This window comes from Hemiscyllium ocellatum, chromosome 6, assembly GCF_020745735.1.
Source record: "Hemiscyllium ocellatum isolate sHemOce1 chromosome 6, sHemOce1.pat.X.cur, whole genome shotgun sequence".
Taxonomy (NCBI): Eukaryota; Metazoa; Chordata; class Chondrichthyes; order Orectolobiformes; family Hemiscylliidae; genus Hemiscyllium; species Hemiscyllium ocellatum.
The window spans coordinates 117,508,717-117,531,368 of NC_083406.1; the positions used below are offsets into that span (position 1 = coordinate 117,508,717).

General features: G+C 44.6%; 1 protein-coding gene across 4 annotated transcripts in view; it reads left to right on the forward strand.

Annotated features, from left to right (window-relative positions):
• The window catches only part of pak1 (p21 protein (Cdc42/Rac)-activated kinase 1), a 228,122-nt gene extending 206,111 nt beyond the window's left edge, over positions 1–22,011 (forward strand). For all 4 annotated transcript variants that reach the window (XM_060826298.1, XM_060826297.1, XM_060826299.1 and 1 more), the window contains 4 exons: positions 8,330–8,429; positions 17,560–17,756; positions 18,508–18,645; positions 20,979–22,011. In XM_060826298.1, the coding sequence (XP_060682281.1) occupies positions 8,330–8,429; positions 17,560–17,756; positions 18,508–18,645; positions 20,979–21,065 (522 nt within the window). In that variant the 3' untranslated portion in view covers positions 21,066–22,011. The remainder of the gene's footprint in view (positions 1–8,329; positions 8,430–17,559; positions 17,757–18,507; positions 18,646–20,978) is intronic.
• The last annotated feature ends 641 nt before the right edge of the window (positions 22,012–22,652 follow it).

Genomic DNA, 22,652 nt, shown 5'->3' on the forward strand with positions numbered 1-22,652 from the left:
AGTTAGAGCTGAGAATGTGTTGCTGGAAAAGCGCAGCAAGTCGGGCAGCATCCAAGGAGCAGGAGAGTCGACGTTTTTTTTGCATGAGCCCTTCTTCAGCAAACTGAAGAAGGGCTCATGCCCTTCTCACAGTTAGACCTGAAGATGATGTAGATCCCTTTATATATTTAAAAAAAAACTAAAGTGCATCACCTCTCTCTTTCTCTGATGTGATTTGATACAGTGAAGAACGTTAGTGAACACAGCACAAGAGTCAGAGTCATAGAGATGTACAGCACTGAAACAGACCCTTTGGTCCAACTCATCCATGCCAACCAGATATCCCAAACCAATCTAGTTCCCCCTGCCAGCACCTAGCCTATATCCCTCCAAACCCTCCCTATTCATATACCCATCCAGATGCCTTTTAAATATTGCAACTGTACCAGCCTCCACCACTTCCTCTGGCAGTTCATTCCATACCCGTACCACCCTCTGAGTGAAAAGGTTGCCCCTTAGGTCTCTTTTATATTCCCCCCCCCCCCACTCAACCTAAACCTATGCCCTCTAGTTCTGGGCTCCCCCACCCCGTGGAAAATGCCTTGTCTTTTTATCCTATCCATGCCCCTTATGATTTTGTAAACCTCTATAAGGTCGCCCCTCAGCCTCCGCGCTCCAGGGAAAACAGCCCCAGCCTATTCAGCCTCTCCCTATAACTCAAACCCTCCAATCCTGGCAATATCCTTGTTCTTTTCTGAACCCTTTCAAGTTTCACAACATCTTTCCGGTAGGAAGGAGACCAGAATTGCACGCAATATTCCAACAGTGGCCTAACGAATGTCCTGTACAGCCGCAACATGACCGTCCAACTCCTGTACTCAATACTCTGACCAATAAAGGAAAGCATACAAAACGTCGTCTTCACTATCTTATCTGCCTGTGACTCCGCTTTCAAAGTGCTATGAACCTACACTCCAATATCTCTTTGTTCAACAACACTCCCTAGGACCTTATCATTAAGTGTATAAGTCCTGCTAAGATTTGCTTTTCCAAAATGCAGCATCTCACATTTATCTAAATTAAACTCCATCTGCCACTTCTCAGCCCATTGGCCCATCTGATCAAGATCCTGTTGTAATCTGAGGTCACCTTCTTTGCTGTCCACTACACCTCCAATTTTGGTGTCATCAGCACACTTACTAAATATACCTCTTATGCTCGTATCCAAATCATTTACATAAATGATGTAAAGTAGAGGGCCCAGCACCGATCCTGTGGCACTCCACTGGTCACAGGCCTCCAGTCTGAAACCCTCCACCCCCACCCTTTACCTTCTACCTTTCAGCCAGTTCTGTATCAAAATGGTGAGTTCTCCCTGTATTCCATGAGATCTAGAGGTATTGGATATGATTCAATCCTACTTGACTTTTTATAAGAATATAGTGTAAATCTTTAGGAGATTTCTTTCAAAATTCAGGAGGATTAATGTAGACAAAATGTTGCCTTGAGGGGAGAATGACTGGTCTTATCTCAATGCTCGCCTAGTATATTCTCTAAGTTTTTATTTATAAGATTTCCTGACTAACCTTTGTTTTTAAAATTATTTATATATTTCAAAGAAGACACTTTATTCTGGCATATAACAAAACGAGAGCAGTTCAACCAAAAGGTTACAAGGATTAGAGCACCCAGATTTAATGTCTTGGGTAAGGGTTACAGAGGTTTGTAAGAAAGAATGTTTGTTTATATGCACAATTGGAACTTACAAAATGTTGATGCTGTGAGAGACTTTGTTGTACTTCTATGAGGAACAGAGCATGTTATCATGCCAGTAAATAAGAACAGGAGTAGGCCATTCAGCCCAGAAGCCATCTGAGCACTGTAAATTATTGAGCACAGTGCCATATTCTGTTAACCCTGTTTCCATATCACCTTGATGTCATTGATAACTCAATCTATCAATCTTTGTCTTCAACTTACTTAATGACTGAGGCTCCACAGCCCTTGGGGGGAAATGAATTCCAAAGATTTGCTCATCTGTCATTCTTCTAAACTCCAGGCAATGTAGGGTTGATCTCTCCTCAGCGTCTCGCCATCGCAGGAGTCCATTTGTTGAACCTTTGCTACACGCTGTCCTTGTTTCTACAAAGGAACCAGAGGTATAGACAAAACTCCAGATGTGGTCCCACCAGTACTCAATACAACTGAAACAAGATTTCTTTGTTCTTGGTACTCAAAGCCACCTGTAATAAAGGCGAACATGCTGTTTGCTTTCCACATTGCTTGCTGCACATGCATGCTAGCTTTGTGACGTGAAGAGTGGGCAAGAGAAGGACCCCTGAGAGAGCAAGCAACCGGGAAGACAAATTATATGTTGGCCTTTTATTGCAAGGGATTGGAGTGTCATTATAAGGAAGTCTCCCTACAGTTATATAGGGCTTTGGCGAGACCACAAATAGAATGCTATGTACTGTTTTGCACTCTGCTTTAAGGAAGGAATTACTTGCTTTGTGGGCAGTTCAGTGAAGATTCACAAGATTGATCCCTGGAAGGAGAGGGTTATTATGACAGGCTGCATAAATTGGGCCTAACATCTCAGTGTTTAGAAGAATGAGAGGTGATCTTGTTGAGACATGGAAGATTTGAAGGAACTTGACAGAGTAGGCAGTGAGAAATTGGTACAGCTGTCTGGGCAATGCAGGAAACCAGTCGTCTGAAGAGAAGGGTCTAATCATTTAGTTCAGAGGTGAGAAAAAATTCACTTGTGCAAATGATTGTGAATCTTATTTTACTCAGAGGTGCAGCAGGTAATTGGGAAGGCGAATGGAATGTGGGCTCTTACTTCAGGAGAGTTGGGGTATAAGACTAGGGAAGTCTTACTGCAACTGTACAAGATGCTGGTGAGATCACATCTGGACCACTGTGAGCAGTTCTGTTCCCTTATTTAAGGGAAGATGTTATTTCATTGGAGGCAGTTCAGAGAAGGATCACTAGGGAGATCCTGGTATAGAGAGATTATTTTATTAGCAAAGGCTAAACAGGTTGGGACCTTACTGACTAGAATTTAGAAGAATGACAGGTGATCTTATTAAAACATATAAGTTTCCTAAGGGACATGACAGCGTAAATGTTGAGAGGATATTTCCCCCCTTGGGAGAGTCCAAGACCAGAGGGCATAGTCTCAGAATAAAGGGACACCGATTTAAGACTGAGATGAGGAGGGATTTCTTCTGAGAATTGAGAATGCTGAGAGTGGGGGACATGATCTATATGGACTTCAGTAAGGGATTCAACAAGGTTTCCTATGGGAGACTGGTTAGCAAGGTTAGATTTCATAGAATACAGGGAGAAATAGCCATTTGGATACAAAACTGGCTCAAAGGTAGAAGACACAGGGTGGTGGAAGAGGGTTGTTTTTCAGATTGGAGGCCTGTGACCAGTGGAATGCCACAAGGATCAGTGCTGGGTCCTCTACTTTTCATCATTATGCAAATTATTTGGATATTAACATAAGAGGTATAGTTAGTAAGTTTGCTGATGACACCAAAATTGGAGATGTAGTGGACAGCAAAGAAGGTTATCTCAGATTACAACGGGATCTTGATCTGATGGGCTAATGGGCTGAGAAGTGGCAGACGGAGTTTAATTCAGATAAATGCGAGGTGCTGCATTTTGGGAAAGCTAATCTTAGCAGGACTTATACACTTAATGGTAAGGGCCTAGGGAGTGTTGCTGAACACTCATAGCTCCTAGAAAGTGGAGTCGCAGCTAGCTAGGGTAGTGAATAGGGGTTTGGTATGCTTTCCTTTATTGGTCAGAGTAGATTAGATTATTTAGTATGGAAACAGGCCCTTCGGCCCAACAAGTCCACACGACCTGCTGAAACGCACCCACCCAGACCCACTCCCCTACATTTACCTCTGCACCTAACACTGCGGGCAATTTAGCGTGGCCAATTCACCTAACCTGCACATCTTTGGACTGTGGGAGGAAACCGGAGCACCCAGAGGAAACCCACGCAGACACGGGAAGAATGTGCAAACTCCACACAGTCAGTCGTCTGAGGCGGGAATTGAACCCGGGTCTCTGGCACTGTGAGGCAGCAGTGCTAACCACTGTGCCACTGTGCTGCCCACAACTGTATTGAATACAGGAGTTGGGAGGTCATGTTGCAGTTGTACAGGACATTGGTTAGGCCATTTTTGGACTATTGCATGCAATTCTGGTCTCCTTCCAATGGAAGGATGTTGTGAAACTTGAAAGGGTTCAGAAAAGATTTACAAGGGTGTTGCCAGGGTTGGAGGGCTTGAGCTACAGGGAGAGGCTGAATAAGCTGGGGCTGTTTTCCCTGGAGCATTGAAGGCTTAAGGCTGACCTCATTGAGATTTATAAAATCATGAGGGACATGGATAGGATAAATAGACATGGTCTTTGCCCTGGGGTGGGGGAGTCCAGAACTGGAGGGTATCGGTTTAGGGTGAGAGGGGAAAGATATAAAAGAGACCTAAGGGACAACGTTTTTACACATAGGGGGTCCGTGTATGGAATGTGCTACCAGAGGAAGTGGAGGAGGCTGGTACAATTGCAACATTTAAAAGGCATCTGGATGGGTATACGAATAGGAAGGGTTTGGAGGGATATGGGCCAAGTGCTGCCAAATGGGACTAGATTAAGTTGGGATATTTGGTCGGCATGGACGAGTTGGACTGAAGGGTCTGTTTCCATGCTGTACATCTCCGTGACTCTAATTGAGAGAAATTTGAAATTCTAGCCACAGAGCTCTGTGGGGCCAGAGCCCTTGTGTTTCTTCAGGGTTGAGATAGAAAGATTCTTGATCAGTTGGGGAATCAAGGGTTATGGGGAAAAGGGCAGGAAAGTGGGTGTGGGATGATGGTCCGGAACCTGCTGCCCACTAGGATGTTACAAAGGTAAGAACATCGGTGATTTCAAAGAGAAATTGATGGTCATTTGAAGCAAACTTATGGGACAATGGGGATAGAACTGGGGAGTAGGACAGAGTAGCTTAATCTGCAGAAAGCTGGAATGGCGTTGATGGGCTGAATGACTGCGTCTTGTGTTACAATGGCTGTGTGAACTGTTTGAATTGAAACAGAGTCAAGGGGCTGAATTAGGCGAAAGTGGTTACTACAGATGCTGGAGATTAGAGTGGTGCTGGAAAAACACAGCAGGTCAGCATTCGAGGAGCAGGAACATGTGTGTTTCGGGCAGAAGCCCTTATTAACTCAAGGGGCTGAATTGCCTAGTCCTGTTCGTATGTTCCAAACCAAAAAGCTCTGGGAGAGATGGAAAGGGATGGAGTAGATAGTTGAAGCAAGAGAGCAAGCAAACTGAAAGAGCCAAGCTGCCTTCTCTTGTATAATTCTATAAAGACTCATTGCCCCTACAACCAGTTGTAAATGGCTAATAGTACATATCATCTGGTTTCATAATAACATTTTCAGCATCTGCTCAATCACTGACCTGATGATTCTTGAGGAGTGTAGCTCTCCAGTGTAATCCTGAGAAACTGTTGGTCTACATCAATTTCCAATTTGTGAAAATTGACAAATGAACTGCCTTCTGTCACCAGGCTGTAAAATGGGAAACGTTTCATTGGAAATAAAAATGCATAGAAATAACAGGTAAACCTTAAGGTCTAGCAATTCATGGAGACTGAACCATCTGTAAACAAAAGCCTTATGTTACATGGGGGAATATTTGTCCAGAGTGGATGCAGGGAGTGATGCCCACTGCCAGGAGGTTTACAACTTGAGTTGAAAGGAAAGAAAAGGGGAGGGGTGGCGGTGTTGGTATTGCTATGATTAGATACAAGAGGTAGAAGAAGAAACAGTGGACTTGAATAATTTCCAGAATTTGTGTTACTGTTGATTATCCAGAAAACTGCTTATTGACGTAATCCTGTCAGATATTGATGTTCTTGTAAATTGGAAGTGGTTCTTTTGGATGAGGGAATTATATCGCTACTGCTTCCCTCTTTGTTTTTGTCGTTAGCACGCCCCCCCCCCCCCCCCCACCCATATCGAACAGCTATCTTTGTCCTTTTACCCTTTGACCTGTTTCTTCTCAGAATATCTTTTCAGATTTTTAAAAAAATCTGGACATGAAAACAGCTGATACAACCAGTCACACAAATAACTGATTCAGCAGCATGTATCATATCCTTGGTTATGTTGGTTAACAATGCTACATGGCTACCTCAGAAACAAGAATTCTTGAAAAAGCTCAACAGATCTGGCAGCACCTGCAGAGAGAAATCAGAATTAATGTTTTGGGTCCAGTGACCCTTCCTGAGAACTCCTATATGGCTGCTGCTTTTCCAAGCTGAAAATGTGTTGCTGGAAAAGCGCAGCAGGTCAGGCAGCATCAAAGGAGCAGGAGAATCAATGTTTCGGGCATAAGCCCTTCTTCAGGAATGAGGAGGGTGTGCCAAGCAGGCTACGATAAAAGGTAGGGAGGGGTGTTGGAAATGCGATAGGTGGAAGGAGGTTAAGGTGAGGGTGATAGGCCGGAGTGGAGGTGGGGGCGGAGAGGTCAGGAAGAAGATTGCAGGTTAGGAAGGTGGTGCTGAGTTCGAGGGTTGGGACTGAGACGAGGTGGGGGGAGGGGAAATGAGGAAACTGGAGAAATCTGAGTTCATCCCTTGTGGTTGGAGGATTCCTAGGCAGAAGATGAGGCGCTCTTCCTCCAGCCGTCGTGTTGCTATGGTCTGACGATGGAGGAGTCCAAGGACCTGCATGTCCTTGGTGGAGTGGTAGGGGGAGTTGAAATGTTGAGCCACGGGGTGGTTGGGTTGGTTGGTCCGGGTGTCCCAGAGGTGTTCTCGGAAACGTTCCGTGAGTAGGCGGCCTGTCTCCCCAATATAGAGGAGGCCACATCGAGTGCAGCGGATGCAGTAAATGATGTGTGTGGAGGTGGAGGTGAATTTGTGGCGGATATGGAAGGATCCCTTGGGACCTTGGAGGGAAGTAAGGGGGGAGGTGTGGGTGCAAGTTTCGCATTTCTTGCGGTTGCAGGGGAAGGTGCCGGGAATGGAGGTTGGATTGGTGGGGTGTGTGGACCTGACGAGGGAGTCACGGAGGGAGTGGTCTTTTTGGAACGCTGATAGGGGAGGGGAGGAAAATATATCTCTGGTGGTGGGATCCGTTTGGAGGTAGCGGAAATGACTACGATGATACAATGTATGTGGAGATTGGTGGGGTGGTAGGTGAGGACCAGTGGGGCTCTGTCCTGGTGGCGATTGGAGAGGCGGGGCTCAAGGGCGGATGAGCGGGAAGTGGAGGAGATGCGGTGGAGAGCATCGTCGATCACGTCTCGGGGGAAATTGCTGTCTTTGAAGAAGGAGGCCAACTTGGTTGTACGGTATTGAATCTGGTCCTCCTGGGAGCAGATGCGGTGGAGACGAAGGAATTAGGAATATGGGATGGCATTTTTACAGGGGGCAGGATGGGAGGAGGTGTAGTTTAGGTAGCTGTGGGAGTCATTCGGTTTATAGTAAATGTCTGTGTTGATTCGGTCGCCCGAGATAGAAATCCTTCCACCATTGAGCTTGAATCTATCATCCCTCGTTTTTGAAGTCTCTGTGAAGGGAGGCAGGTTCTTCTTGTTTACTCTATCTCTACTCATCACAACCTTGTATCCTTCCATCATGTCACCCCTCAGCCTTCTCTGTAGCAAAGTAAACAACCACAATCTCTCTTCCTAACTACACCTCAACTTAAAAAACACCACCACCAACAGTACAGCATTCCCTCGGGATTGGACTGGGCAATCATTCTCTTGCGTCTGTGCTGAAGCTCTTGAAGTGTTACTTGAACTCCATGTGAGCCAGATTCAAGAATGTTAACAATTAAACTTTGACTAACATCATGAGAATGGACATTTTGCCATTTGGTGCAACAATGTTTAATTTCCTTGTTTTTTTTAAAAAAAAAATTGCAGGGTGGAAGCAGGCCATTTAGCCCATTGAGTCTACTCCAAACCTCTGAAGAACATTCCCCCCGAACCTATCCTTGACCCCTCCATTCCCCATGGCTAACCCACCTAGCCTGCACACCTTTGGACTGTGCAAGGAAACCAGAGCACCTGGTGGAAACCCATGCAGACACAGGGTGAATGTGCAAACTTCACACAGACAGTCACCGGAGGCTGAAATTGAACCCGGGTCCCTGGCACTGTAAGACAGCTGTGCCCACCATTGAGCCACTGTGCTGCCCTTCCTTCCTGATGTGCAGACACCTGTCAACATCATGTAACCTGACAGCATGAGTCCAATTGGGATTTCTGTTGGATTTGCTCTTTTCAATGTTTTATGTCTTTTTATATTTTCTAGTGTCTACAAGCTCTGGAGTTCCTACATTCAAACCAGGTCATCCACAGGGATATAAAGAGTGACAATATCCTACTGGGAATGGATGGCTCTGTCAAGCTAAGTATGTATTTAAACCTGGAAAATTATACTCCAGCAACTTAACTGCAATACTATTTTGGCAGACCTTCTGTAATACAATTGAGGAATTTAGGCCATTATTTGCAGAACATGAAATTTTCCTTACCTATATTGGCTATAACGTGATTCTGGCCCTGTTAGTTTAAATAGTGAGGCTATTATGTGATTTTTTTTTACAATGCAGGATCTCACAGGAGTCTTGAACTATCGCGTTATATCAGAACTGACTGTATTGCAATGTTTTACATGTCTTATTCTGAACAGAGCCCTAGAGCTCAGTTTGTGTTTAGAAGGTGGAATTTAGACAAAGTTTTTAAATGTGGCAGGATTGACGCTGGGAGTCTGGTTTCCCCAATGTAGAGAGCCTGGCTCTGGACAGGGGTGTGTCATTGTCTTATGATGATCATCTGCTATTTAAGGCTGAGATGAGGGGTGTTTCTTCAGATGGTGGTTCTTTGGGATTATCTATCCCCCAGAGGCTGGGGGATGTTGAAGGCTGAGATCTATAGAGTTCTTGGCACTGCCATGGAGTCAGAGGTGTACAGCATGGAAACGGACCCTTTGGTCCAACTCACCCATCACCAGATATCCTAAATAAATCTAGTCCCACTTGCCAGCATTTGGCCCATATCTCTCCAAACCCTTCCTATTCATATACCCATCCAGATGCCTTTTAAATGCTACAATTGTACTAGCCTCCACCACTTCCTCTGGTAGGTTATTCCATATGTGCACCACCCTCTGCATGAAAAAGTTGCCCCTTAGGTCCCTTTTAAATCTTTCCCCTTGCAACATAAACTTATGCCCTCTAGTTTTGGATTTCCCCACCCTGGGAAAGTACTTGCAACCTTTCAAGTTTCACAACATTCTTCCAGTATCAGGGAGACCAGAATCATTGCAGTATTCCAAAAGTGGCCTAAGACATGTCCTGTACAGCTGCAACATGACCTCACAGCTCCTAACTAAATGCACTGACCAATTAAGGCAATCACATCAAATGCTGCCTTCACTACTCTGACTACCTGAGACTCCACTTGCGAGGAACTTGCATAAGACCATAAGACACAGGAGTGGAAGTAAGGCTATTCGGCCCATCGAGTCCACTCCGCCATTCAATCATGGCTGATGGGCATTTCAACTCCACTTACCTGCATTCTGCCCGTAGCCCTTAATTCCTCTTGACATCAAGAACCTATCCATCTCTGCCTTGAAGACATTTAGCATCCCAGCCTCCACTGCACTCTGCGGCAATGAATTCCACAGGCCCATCACTCTCTGGCTGAAGAAATGTCTCCGCATTTCTGTTCTGAATTGACCCCCTCTAATTCTAAAGCTGTGTCCACGGGTCCTAGTCTCCTCGCCTAACGGAAACAATTTCCTAGCTTCCACCCTTTCCAAGCCATGTATTATCTTGTAAGTTTCTATTAAATCTCCCCTTAACCTTCTAAACTCCAATGAATACAATCCCAGGATCCTCAGCCGTTCCTCGTATGTTAGACCAACCATGCCAGGGATTATCCGTGTGAATCTCCGCTGGACACGCTCCAGTTCAAGATCTCTTTGTTCAGCAACACTTCCCAGGGACTTTACCATTAAGTGTATAAGTCCTGCCTTGATTTGACTTTCCAAAATGAAGCACTTTACATTTATCTATTTAAACTCCATTTGTCATTCCTCAGCCCATTGGCCCACCTGATCAAGGTCCCATTGTATTCTGAGGTAACCTTCATTGTCCAGTACACCTCCAATTTTGGTGTCATCTGCAAACTTATTAACTATACCTCCTATGTTCACACCCAAATCATTTATGTAAATGAGGAAAAGCAGTGAACCCAGCACGGTTCTTGAGGCACACAACTGGTCACAGGCCTCCAGTCTGAAAGGCAGCCTTCCACCCTCTGACTTCTACCTTTGAGCCAGTTCTGTGTCTGAATGGCTAGTTCTCCCTGTATTCCATGTCAATGGAACAACAGGTAAGTGTGTCGAGCAGGACAGTGGAATTGACCAAAAAGATCAGCTACTGAAGCTTTTGGCCAAAGCTGTTCAGTGGCTCAAACCCGTGTTACTCAGCCCTGAGGAAATTTGTGTCGAGGTGCTCAGGTGTGGAGTAGGCTTCCATCTGAACAAATGCTATTTTTGACAGAATCGCATCCTGCCTCAGGTCCTGTGTCCCCGCGTTGAGTCGCCGTGAGGAAATTCTCTCTGCTCTTGTGTAGAGGTGTTTCCCACGTTGTCTGCTATTGCACACTCTTCTTTGCCCTCATCTGCCATCTGGATGTACCACCTTGCCACCCAGTGGCAGATGAGATCCCTGGTATTTCAGTGGGAGCCCTCGCCCTGGCCATTGGGCTCCTAGAGTGAAGGATGCTGCATGTAGCTGTCCCATGGTTCAGTCGGTTCATGGATTCTGAGAGTCCATGAACCATAAACTTTTAAAGGCTTTGACTGCTTTGTGTCTTTTGAAGGGGCCTCTACTAATTCCTATGTGTTGCACAAAGGTGACAGCTGTTGCCCTATGGGGAGGAGAGTGTTTTCTCTGAGTGTGACACATGTCACCTCCTGTCCTCTGGAGTAACTTGTCCTCCCAGGTTGACAGAGTGCCCTTGACTTCACTTGCTACACGCAGCAAAGTAGAAATTCTACCAAACCCCCTCAAAGACAAACTACATAGCAAATGAAACTTTGGAGTTTGTCCTTCTGCCAGAGATGGTGTGTACCTGTAATGTAGTGCAATGATTACATTACACGATCAGTACCCATGTGATCCAGGCTAATAAAGCAGAGAAAAAGAGTTTAAAGCTATACCCCTGTTATCCTTTCCCACCTCCCCATTCATGCTTAGACATTTTATTTTCCTTTGCAAAGTCTTGCTATGTCTAAGAGTGTGGGCTGTCCAATTGACATTAAAAATCCAACTGGTTGACTAATGGAAGAAACTCTTCCATTTTTACCTGAGTTGCTGTCTCAGTGATCTTGGAATTCACTCAACTATGTCAGTATGCCATATGCATGACTGACATTGTGGGAGCAACACTATCACCAGGACTGCAGAGGCTCAAGGAAGTCAACCACAGCCCAAGATGGGCTAGGTATGCCACAATACATTGCCAGAAATACGCAAGTGAATTAAACACAGCTTCTAAATGACATGCATTAATGAATGCTATTGTAAACTTTAGTGGCAGATTTCTGGTGTGTCCCCTCCATGTCCAAGACAATGCAGCGAGCCTGCAGACGTGCAGGAAGATCGGCTGTTGTGCGCACTCAGATGAATTTAGAACCAGTGTACAGCAAACAAATTTGTTTTTACTGACTGCACTGTCTACATTTGTAACACAAGATGGCGCTTTTACCATTCCTGGTGTGAAATGTTTATTTAGGATGTACATGAATACATTGACCCAGTCTGTGTGGTCAGTCTACCTTCATAGCCAGTAAGGAAACAGACCTTTCAGTCCAACTTGTCCATGCTGACCAGGTTTCCTAAACTAAACTTATCCCACTTGCCTGTGTTTGCCCCATATCCCTCTAAACCTTTCCTATTCATGTATTTATCCAAATATTGTTTAAATGCTGAAACTGTATGTGCACCCCCCACTTCCTCTGGCAGTTCATTCCACATACTAATCACCCTCTATTGTGAAAACATTGCCCCCACCCCAGGTCCTTTTTAAAACTTTTTTTCCTTTCACCTTAAAACTATGCCCGCTGGTTTTGAACTCTCACACCCTTGGGAAAAGACCTTTGTCATTCACCTTAACTGTGCTGCTGATGATATTATAAACCTCTGTACAGTCACCCTTCAGCCTCCTACACTCCAGTGGAAAAGTCCCAGTCTATCCAGCGCCTCTTTATAACTCAAACCCATCATTCCTGGCAACATCCTGGTAAATCTTTTCTGAACCCTCTCCAATTTAATAATATCTGGCCTATTGTAGGGTACCCTATTGGACAGTGTACAGGACTCCCAAAGTAGCCTCAAAAACATCTTGTACAATTGCAAATGAATGTGCCAGTGGCTGACTAATTTTAAACTGTTCACTTAGCATTTTATGCTGGAGCCTTTTCATGGTCTGACCTTGGCTGTAGAAGGGATCCAATGGCAAGCAGAGTTGGGATTCCAAGTGGCAAGTGTAAATCCAGGGAACCCAAACCACCTTTTGTATCATGGGATTGAAAAGGCGCCCTTTTAAGATATTTCTTCAGTTCGTTCGCTTGCACAGCCTTTAAGAGGGGCCACCAATAATGTTCACGCTCTTGCCTCTGACCGATGTTCATCACTGACCATGCTAACTCTGTCTCGCATGACAGTGCTCACACCTTCCAACTCCAAGCAGTTCCCCCATCTCACTTTTTTCTCAACTCACTCCTCTCTCAGCCGTACTCCCCCTCTCGCTACCCATTCCAGCAATGTTGACCCTGTCCACCCAATGAGCAGCAGTGTTTGCCTGTGGATGAGGGGAGGAACAATCATCATTGCCTCCCCCTCCCTGCAGCAGGGCTGACCTCCTCGACATTGACTGACTAGACAGGAGCCAGAGATTCGAGAAGGTGAGTTGTCAGGATGGGGTGAAGGTTGGCAGGAGTGGGTAGTGAACATTATCTGAGGTGGGAGAAGTGATGGGGAGGGGCGATGGGAAATTGACAGGTGGTGGGATACCATAAGCAGCATCTGAATGGCAGGGTGCTAAAAGCTTTGACACTCCAGCTGATACCTGTACTGGGAAAAGCTCTCAATCCGTGTAAAATCTTCGAGTAAAAAATGAGGTCTGCAGATGCTGGAGATCACAGCTGAAAATGTGTTGCTGGTCAAAGCACAGCAGGCCAGGCAGCATCTCAGGAATAGGGAATTCGACGTTTCGAGCATAAGCCCTTCATCAGGAATGAGAGAGAGTAGCCAAGCAGGCTAAGATAAAAGGTAGGGAGGAGGAACTTGGGGAAGGGGGCCTCCTTCCACCTATCCCACCTCCATCGCCCCTCCCCCAAGTCCCTCCTCCTTACCTTTTATCTTAGCCTGCTTGGCTACTCTCTCTCATCCGTGTAAAACCCAGGTTACTATAGGGCCGGAAAAAGATTTAGATTGAGGTCTCTGATATGACTACTCCCACTGCCATGGGAACTCGTGCTGCTGTCTCAGCAGGGTAAAGCTGGCAATTTGAAGTTTAAACTTCCTGTATAGGGAAGTACTGTTCTGCACAGGTGAACACATTGGAGCTATTCAGGGGAACGTTTGAGGAGGCAAGTTCAAAGTCAATGTGAAGGGCAGTTTTTTTTAATACAGTGATAGGTGTCTGGTACACGCTGCCCGGGGTGATGGTGGTGGTGGTGGAGGCAGATATGATAGGGGTGTTTAAGGGGCTTTTCCATAAGCACATGAATATGCAAGGAATGGAGGGAACTAGACTAAGGGCGCGCAGGAGGATTAGTTTAAATTGTCTTGTTCAGCACAGTCTCCTGGGCTGAACTGTTTTATGTTCTAATCAGGGGTCCTTTGCTCCTCCCCATATCAGAAAATCTCTGTGGACTTTTGTGTTCCAGCCTTGGATTGTGACCAGTTTATGTTTAGTGGTTGATTGGGTGACGACAATGAATCCTGCAGTGGGTGAAAGAATTGACTCTATGCATTGATTTCCATGTGAAAGGTCCTACAGAAATGCAGATTTTTTTTTGAAAGCGCTATCCAATCCATCATCCGTGATATTTACCTGCCCTTTTGAAGGGAGAACATTATTTCTGAAGGGCAGCACGGTGGATCAGTGGTTAGCACTGCTGCCTCACAACATATGGGTCCCCGGTTCAATTCCAGCCTTGGGCAACTGACTCTGCAGAGTTTGCACATTCTCCCTGTGTCAGCGCGGGTTTCCTCCGGGTGCTCCGGTTTCCTCCCACAGTCCGAAGATGCGCAGGTCAGGGTGAATTGACCATGCTAAATTGCTCGTAATTTTAGGTGCATTAGACAGAGGGAAATGGGTCTGGGTGGGTTACTTGTCGGAGGGTTGGTAGAGACTGGTTGGGCCGAAGGGCCTGTTTCCACACTGTGGGGAATCTAATTTTTACATTCTTTTCAGTACTTGGAGGAAGACATTATACTGGCCAGATCCTAAAGTGGGAAACAGACATTGGGTATAGAAGCCTGAAAGGCTCAAGGTTATTCTAAGGCAGTGTTGGGGTATTTCTGATTCTGGATATTTGTGAACAAAATTGCTGCTCCGTTTACAGAGTATGCCTTGACCATTGATTGGATGACTATAGGAACACGCAGTATTTACATAGGATGATGTAGGACTTACAGCGCAGAAGTGGGTCTGTGCTGGAATTTACTCTCAATACCAGCGTCCTCCATTTCACCCCATCAATACTGAATATACAGGTTGTTCTGCTATAACGCAACAGTTGCGTTCCTCTGCAACACCATGCTAGACAAAATCGCACTATGGAAAACCACTATAGCAAATCGCACTGTAGAAGATTGCTGTAGAAAACCACTATAGCCGTTCAGTAGAAGGTTTGTGTTATCCATACAGCACCCACAATTCATCAGCCGCATTATAGCCAATTTGTGTTAACAAGCCATGCATTATATCAGAACAATCTGTACGCCGATTCCTAATGAAATATAAATTATATCTGAAAGCCCTAATCCTTATTGGCCTCCCCGATCAGATAAATTAATTGTGTTAATACTGTTAAAATATTCTGGAACTAGTTATCGCTGCCTTGGAATTAGGAGGTCACCCATTTAAGACAGATTTAATTTTTTTTTCTCAGACGGTTTGAGTTTTTGAAATTCTGTTCCTTTAGAACACGGTGGAAACAGAGCTCTTGAATTTACGTAATGTAGATAAACTTTCACCTCTTCCACATCAAGAATTTATTGCACGTAGGTGGGAGTGTGGAATAATTGATGATCCATTTAATATGGATATATTTCCTGAGGAGTGGTTGATATTTTTTGCCCAGTGAGGAAAGTCTCTATAAGGCTGACAATACAGGGTAGCAATAGAGTGAAAAACAGATGGGAAGGGATGAGGGAAGTCAGTTTATATTTTTTCTTGTATTTCCAGGACAGAAACAGGATACTGAACCACCTTGTTCATATTGGTTTTTAAACCTCCCGTAAAACTCATCCCACCTCTTTTCAATAATCTCACCTATTGATCCCAGTCTTGGAAAATTATGAGAAGGAGAATTGAAGAGAAACATGACATGAACATTTCAGGGCAATATTGACCATACTTATGTGATAAATGGGTAAATAAGAGAGTGGGATAGGATTCATGATTATGGCTACAAAATGCAACGGCTGAGTGTGCTGACAGAGCATTAGGGCACCCCGGGGTCTGTGCACTCTTAGAAATCTGTTCACGGCAGAGAGACATCCTTAACAGAAGTGAACTTGCTATGCTCTGGGTAACAACATGGAATAAACAAGGCTTCAGACCAAAACAGTCACATCTCCAAGGTCCTCTGATATGGCATGGCAAGATACTCAGTACTTAATGCCAAGTTCTTGAGGAGAAACTGGGGATGGTCAATAAGTACCAGCCTTGCCAAAGGTGCCAATGCACTGTGAATGAATTGGATCAGTACAAAGAATGTCTTAGTCCTGCTTCGTCCTCACTCTGAAGGGAGAGACACTGTTGGAAATGACCTTTACTTTGTCAGGCTTTTCTTTAATATATGGAGATCATGTTTTGTACATGGCATGTTGCGAAACCTTAGTTTTCTTGAAGAAATGTGTGAATGGTGGGAAAATGAACCTGATTTTCAGGATTTCGCAACTAGCATCTGTTCGTCTGGAACAAATCCAGTTGGCAATATGCTGTGTGCCAGACTTCACAACATGCACATCCTGTGGCATGTCCCTTATGGAAGTACATGCTAGTGCAATGATTAGATGCAGGAGTAGGCCTTCTCCATTATTTAATAAAATCATGGCTGCTCTGATTGTGACCCCAAAACTATAAGCCTGCCTATCCCTGACAGTGCTGCCTTGTTTGGCAAGGACCTGTCAAAAATATTCAATGATCTGCCTCCACTGCTATTGGGCAAAGAGATTTCCAAAATGACTCAACACTGAAAAACATTTGTCCTCAACTTTGTCTTAGATGTGAGACCCCCTTAGTTTTAAACTTGTCCGCTAATACCAGCCTCCGTCACAAGTGGACAATCAGTACTTTGCCCGATACATTTTAATCATTGGGCACATTCCTGTTTTCCAGATAAACTTCTTTTTTTCATTTTATGACCAATTCAATCAATTACTGGTCATCCAATTACAACCACAGCCCACAAGGGTCAGTGTCCAAATAAAAATTGGAAAGGTGAAGAAACAAAGGAGTTGGAGCAGACAACGCATTGCAGCTCCAATGGTGCCCACCTCCCTCCAAAAGCTTTGACTGTACCAGTGGGGTGCTCCCTCTCCCAGGACACCTGGACACAAAGGTTGGGAATTATGACCTCCTCTACAAGCTGCTGCCTCAGCATGTTGCTGGCTTCTTTAGCCAGGCCATGGAGCAAGCCCACAAGGAGATCCTCCTGACCAGACTACACTGGGTAAATGTAAAAATATCACAGAGCTGACCTGACTGCAGTCTTTCCCTAAATGTTTCAGCTAATTGGTGAATAGCCAGGGCCTTTTTCCAAAGGTGGATGAGGACTTGAGGGGAAAGATTTAAAAGGGACCTAAGGGGCAACTTTTTCATACAGAGGGTGGTGTGTGTATGGAATGAGCTGCCCGAGGAAGTGGTGGAGGCTGGTACAGTTACAACATGTAAAAGGCATCTGGATGGGTATATGAATAGGAAGGGTTAAAGGGATGTGGGCCAAATGCTGGCAAATGGGACTCAGTCAGATTGGGATATCTGGTCAGCATGGATGAGTTGCACTGAAGGGTCTAATTCCATGCTGCATGACTCTCCTTGCATTGTGTAGCTGAGGTTGGAAGCAGTTATAGAAAATGTCTAGTCATGTTGCATCAGCCATTGGTAACACAGCAGACTCTGTGGAGCAGCTGACCTTTTCCTGCCCATCTTTTCATGCACTCAACATGCCAGTTGCTTGCTATTGAGTAATGTGACACTAATCTCTCGCTCTTGTTTTCTTTCCCTCAGCCGACTTTGGCTTCTGTGCTCAGATTACGCCAGAGCAGAGTAAACGGAGCACGATGGTGGGGACGCCATACTGGATGGCCCCTGAAGTGGTCACAAGAAAAGCATATGGCCCCAAAGTAGACATTTGGTCACTGGGAATCATGGCAATTGAAATGATTGAGGGAGAGCCTCCGTACCTGAATGAGAACCCCCTCCGGGTAAGACTGTGTTTATTTAATTTGAGTGATTTAAAAACATTAACAAAATGCTGAAATACAATAGCTGAGAGACCTACTTTCATGAGCAGCTTCCTGATCTATCTGATGTAGGTGCTAGGTTTTATCACTGAGACCTCCTGGTATATGTTCAGACTTGAACTCCTGCCCAGAGCTAATGGGAAATTGATATCCTAGCAAGCAGTGGGCACTTGGCTGACTGAGTCCATCATGACACCATTGAAGCCAACCTTGTGACTCCTCATTCTTTTAGGGAGAGTGTGCTCTTGCTGAGTCGAGTTTAAATTTGCAAACCGTCAAATCATAGTGGAATATGGGTGGCCCACTTTACCAAATCCACACCCACTCCTACCCCTCACACACCCACGTGACACGTGCACACATGCCACTCAGTCACCCACTCTGTCATTTCTTATGGGGGTTGGCTAAGATCATAAATTGAGGCCTAATTTATTTAAAATTTCGTACATTTTTTTTAATCCAATTTTTCAGTGGGTGCAATTTATCAATTCTCGACATTTATCAGTTTTCACAGCAAATTGTGGCCTTTGTGTTCTAAATGTATCTTCCCAACCAATTCAATGTCACAGCTCAGCGGTTTAGAATCACATAAATCATGAAAAGAAATTTTTGGCAATAACTTCAAGCAGGACCTAAGTCAACTACAGTTGAATTTTTGTTTTCTATTGATGACCTATTAATTGTATTTTTTTTGGTTATTTCACTTCACTAGGCATTGTATCTGATAGCAACAAATGGCACGCCAGAGCTACAGAATCCTGAAAGGCTATCTCCTGTATTCAGGGATTTCCTGAACCGTTGCTTGGAAATGGATGTCGAGAAGAGGGGTTCATCCAAGGAGTTGCTTCAGGTTAGTTAGGTGTTAATGTTAGCGGTGTTAGCAGTGGTCTGTTACAGAGCATTCAGGGCAAATGCAAGAATGCCAAACTTCAAATGAGCACTACAATTTATCAGAGAGTAACTGGATGGCTCTTGAAACAGCTAGTAGTAACATGATAGAACAAATGGCCCACTGTTCAGTAAGCTTAAAGAGTTACATTGAGGATGGGTTACAGAGCTTGGATTATGATTAGAAACAAGATCAGGATGAAGGGCTTTTGCCTGAAACGTCGATTTTCCTGCTGCTCGGATACTGCCTGACCTGCTGTGCTTTTCCAGCACCACTCTAATCTTGACTCGGATCCCCAGCATCTGCAGTGCTCACTTTTGCCTTACGATTAGAAAGCTGAGCAATTATCTCATTGTCTTGTGTAAAGTGAGAAGACGTTTGATTGGACAGATACAGAAAAGCCATTTCCTGCAACAGTGGAATTCAAAACACATCTTCAAATGAGAAGACCATCTTGTGTCATGTTCATAGAGCATTGACAACAGCTCTATTAATTTACTTTTTAAGTTAAAGGTAAAGTTACTATAGTCCTATCAGGTAGTAGAGCTGGTCTTTCATGAGCAAGAAACAACTGGTGGTGGTTTAATCTGAGGGTCACCACACCTCCGGTGAGGAAAGAGGTAGAGGAGAAGAGTCCTTCATGGTCCCCTCAGCTGATGTGGGAATTGAACCCATGTAGTTGGCATCACCCTGCATTACAAACCAGCCATCTAGCTAATTGAAAATCCTCCTCATCTGTTTTGGAAGTACAGTTAGTTTTAATGTTGGAATTTGGACAGAGCAAGCTTACCAAAAAATCCATAATAAAGTAATAAAAATGGGCCCCACACAACAGTGGTAACTTCCCTTTCTGTTCCATGAACAGTGCTATGGGTCTCTTTCTGCCTACGGGACAGGGCAGGCAGTTACTTGGTTTCATACCTCATCCAAAAGATCACACCTCCAATAGGGCAGCAATCCCTTAATGCTGCATTAGAAATGTGGGCCTGAATTTTGTGTTTTGGTCTTCGGAGCAGTTTTTAAGATGCTAAAGGGGATTGACAAAGTATACATAGAGCATGCGTTTTCCTTTGTGGGGCAATCTACAACAAAAGGCCCATGGTTTTCGGTAAAGGGCACTGAATAACTTTGAGGAGACTGACAGACGGACAGATTTTTTTAATTAGTGAAGGGTTAAAGGGTTATAGAGAGCAGACAGGAGAGTGGAGTAGAGGCCTAGATGGGATCAACCATAATCCTCTTAAATGGTAGAGCAGGCATAAGGAGCTGAATTGGGGGAGAAAGTGAGGACTGCAGATGCTGGAGAACAGAGCTGAAAATGTGTTGCTGGAAAAGCGCAGCAGGTCAGGCAGCACCCAAGGAGCAGGAGATTTGACGTTTCGGGCATAAGCCCTTCTTCAGGAAGGAGCTGAATTGCCTCCTGCTGCTAGTTCTTATGTTCTTATACCAATAACTATGTGATTCAAAGGGCAGAGTGGTACAACTGAGTCATGGCTTCTTGTAGATTGGGCAGGAGGCTTTGTGTGTTATAAATAGACAGCCAAACCACGTCCATCGTGCTTTAGGAAAAAAAACATATCTGAAAGTGGAGCCGCAGGTGGATAGGATAGTGAAGTAGGCGTTTGGTATGCTTTCCTTTATTGGTCAGAGTATTGAGTACAGGAGTTGGGAGGTCATATTGCGGCTGTACAGGATTTTGATTAGGCCACTGTTGGAATATTGAGTGCAATTCTGGTCTACTTCGATTTGGAAAGATTTGTGAAACTTGAAAGGGTTCAAAAAAGATTCACAAGGATGTTGCCAGGGTTGGAGGATTTGAGCTATAGGGAGAGGCTGAACATGCTGGGGCTGTTTTCCCTGGAGCATCGGAGGCTGAGGGGTGACCTTATAGAGGTTTACAAAATTATGAGGGGCATGGATAGGGTAAATAGACAAAGTCTTCCCTGGGGTCGGAGAGTCCAGAACTAGAGGGCGTAGGTTTAGGGTGAGAGGGGAAAGATAAAAGAGATCTAAAGGGCAACTTTTTCACGCAGAGGGTGGAACATGTATGGAATGAGCTGCCAGAGGAAGTGGTGGAGGGTGGCATAATTGCAAATTTAAGAGGCATTTGGATGGGGATGTGAATAGGAAGGGTTTGGAGGGATATGGGCCGGGTGCTGGCAGGTGGGACTAGATTGAGTTGGGATATCTGGTCAGCATGGACGGGTTGGACCGAAGGGTCTGTTTCCGTGCTGTACATCTCTCTGACTCGATGATTAATTATTTTTCCCCACTTTATTCTCTTGTACCCACAGCACCAGTTCCTGAAGCTAGCGAAGCCACTGTCCAGCCTGACCCCACTGATCATCGCTGCAAAGGATGCAGCCAAGAACAATCGTTAGCACCATGTGGGATCAAGCAGAGACCCCCTTGTCCATCTCGATTTGCGTATCAGAGCGGCCCGCTCTCCACGACTGAACCATTCCTGAACCCTTCAATGCAACCATTCCTGACCCAGAGCTCCTCCACTTCAACCCTTTCATCGCCAAATTCCAGGAAAGGGGGTGGGAGGTGGGTGGGTTGGGTGAGAATTGAGGGGAGGGGGAGAGAGAGCGAGCACTGTCAGGTTGTATCTCTGCCATGCACTCCAGTGCATCAGTTAACACATGGGTGAAATTCCTCTCTTGTCTGAAATGGATGTAATGATCTCTCTGAAGTACTGGATAATAGTGCATTGCACCTTTCAGATTGTAGTGTTGGATGATTGAGTGGGGTGCTGGTTGTGATAGAGAGCGGAGCCTGTGAATTATTCCATCTGAACAATAAACTGTTGATTTTGTACCCAACAAATGAGGTACTAGCTGCTGGGTATTGTTTTTGTACATTTCTGAAGCATGGTTTCTCGACATGTCGACAACGAAATGCTTTTGATCTTCTTTTTGTTTCTTCGTCACGTCAGTCAATAAGTTTTGCTTCTCTCCCTCTCTTTCACTTTGAGTTATCAATCAGCTCGTTGGCTTTGGTTCAAGGCTATTCCTAAATCACTGAGAATGTACAACAGGCTGTTTATTAATTATGTACATGGAGTAGTGATTGAGACTGTAGTTTTAATGCACTCGGTGCAGTCTGACATGTAGTTTCTTTCTCTTTTGTGTGTGCCTCTCCCTCCCTTCCCCATTAAATATTTGTTTGTACCAGTCTTCTGAACACTACGACCCCAAAAAGTGGTGCCATACATCTGCCTTGAGTGACTTTCATGCTGCTAAATTTTGAAAATGTCTATAGTGTACAAAACTATGGAATTTTAATTCCTGGGGGATAAAGAAATAAAAGGGTGTGTTATAATAATTCTGACATTGTTTTTCCATTTTTGGGGAGAGTGTTTTGGGTGCAATGATCTACCACAAATTGCTGAATGACTTACACAAGAACAATCATGCCATTCAGTGAGCCTTTTAAATTGGTGAGAAGTTTGGTCATCTCATTGAACCAAGGGTTGAAACTGAATTCCTTTTTAATGCGGATGATAATGATGCGATTGTACAGCATCGAGAAGGTTGTAGCAACAGATTGAATAATGATTTTCAAAAGGGAATTGTATAATTACACAAAGAAGAAAATATATTGCAGAGCTTCTCAGGAAAGGACAGAGAATGGTGCTAATTGGATCCTACTTTCAAAGAGCCAGCAGATGCATGCTGGGACAAATGGATGCCTGTGGTCTGTCACATTCTTACAGGGATTATGAAGCTTTCCCTCTTGATATGAGGCTTTGTCACACTTGCCCACGCACTGACATGTGTTATGGACCAGACCAGACCAGGCCATGCTGCCTCAAAATATTCAGAACATAGTCTCGACACAACCTTTTCTTACTTTAAATGAAAGGTGTTGCATTCCAGATGTACTTTGATTGGTCAGACTACCAGATTTAAAGCAAAACATACTTCATTCATTCCATTACAGTTAAAATACAACAATAAAAAGAA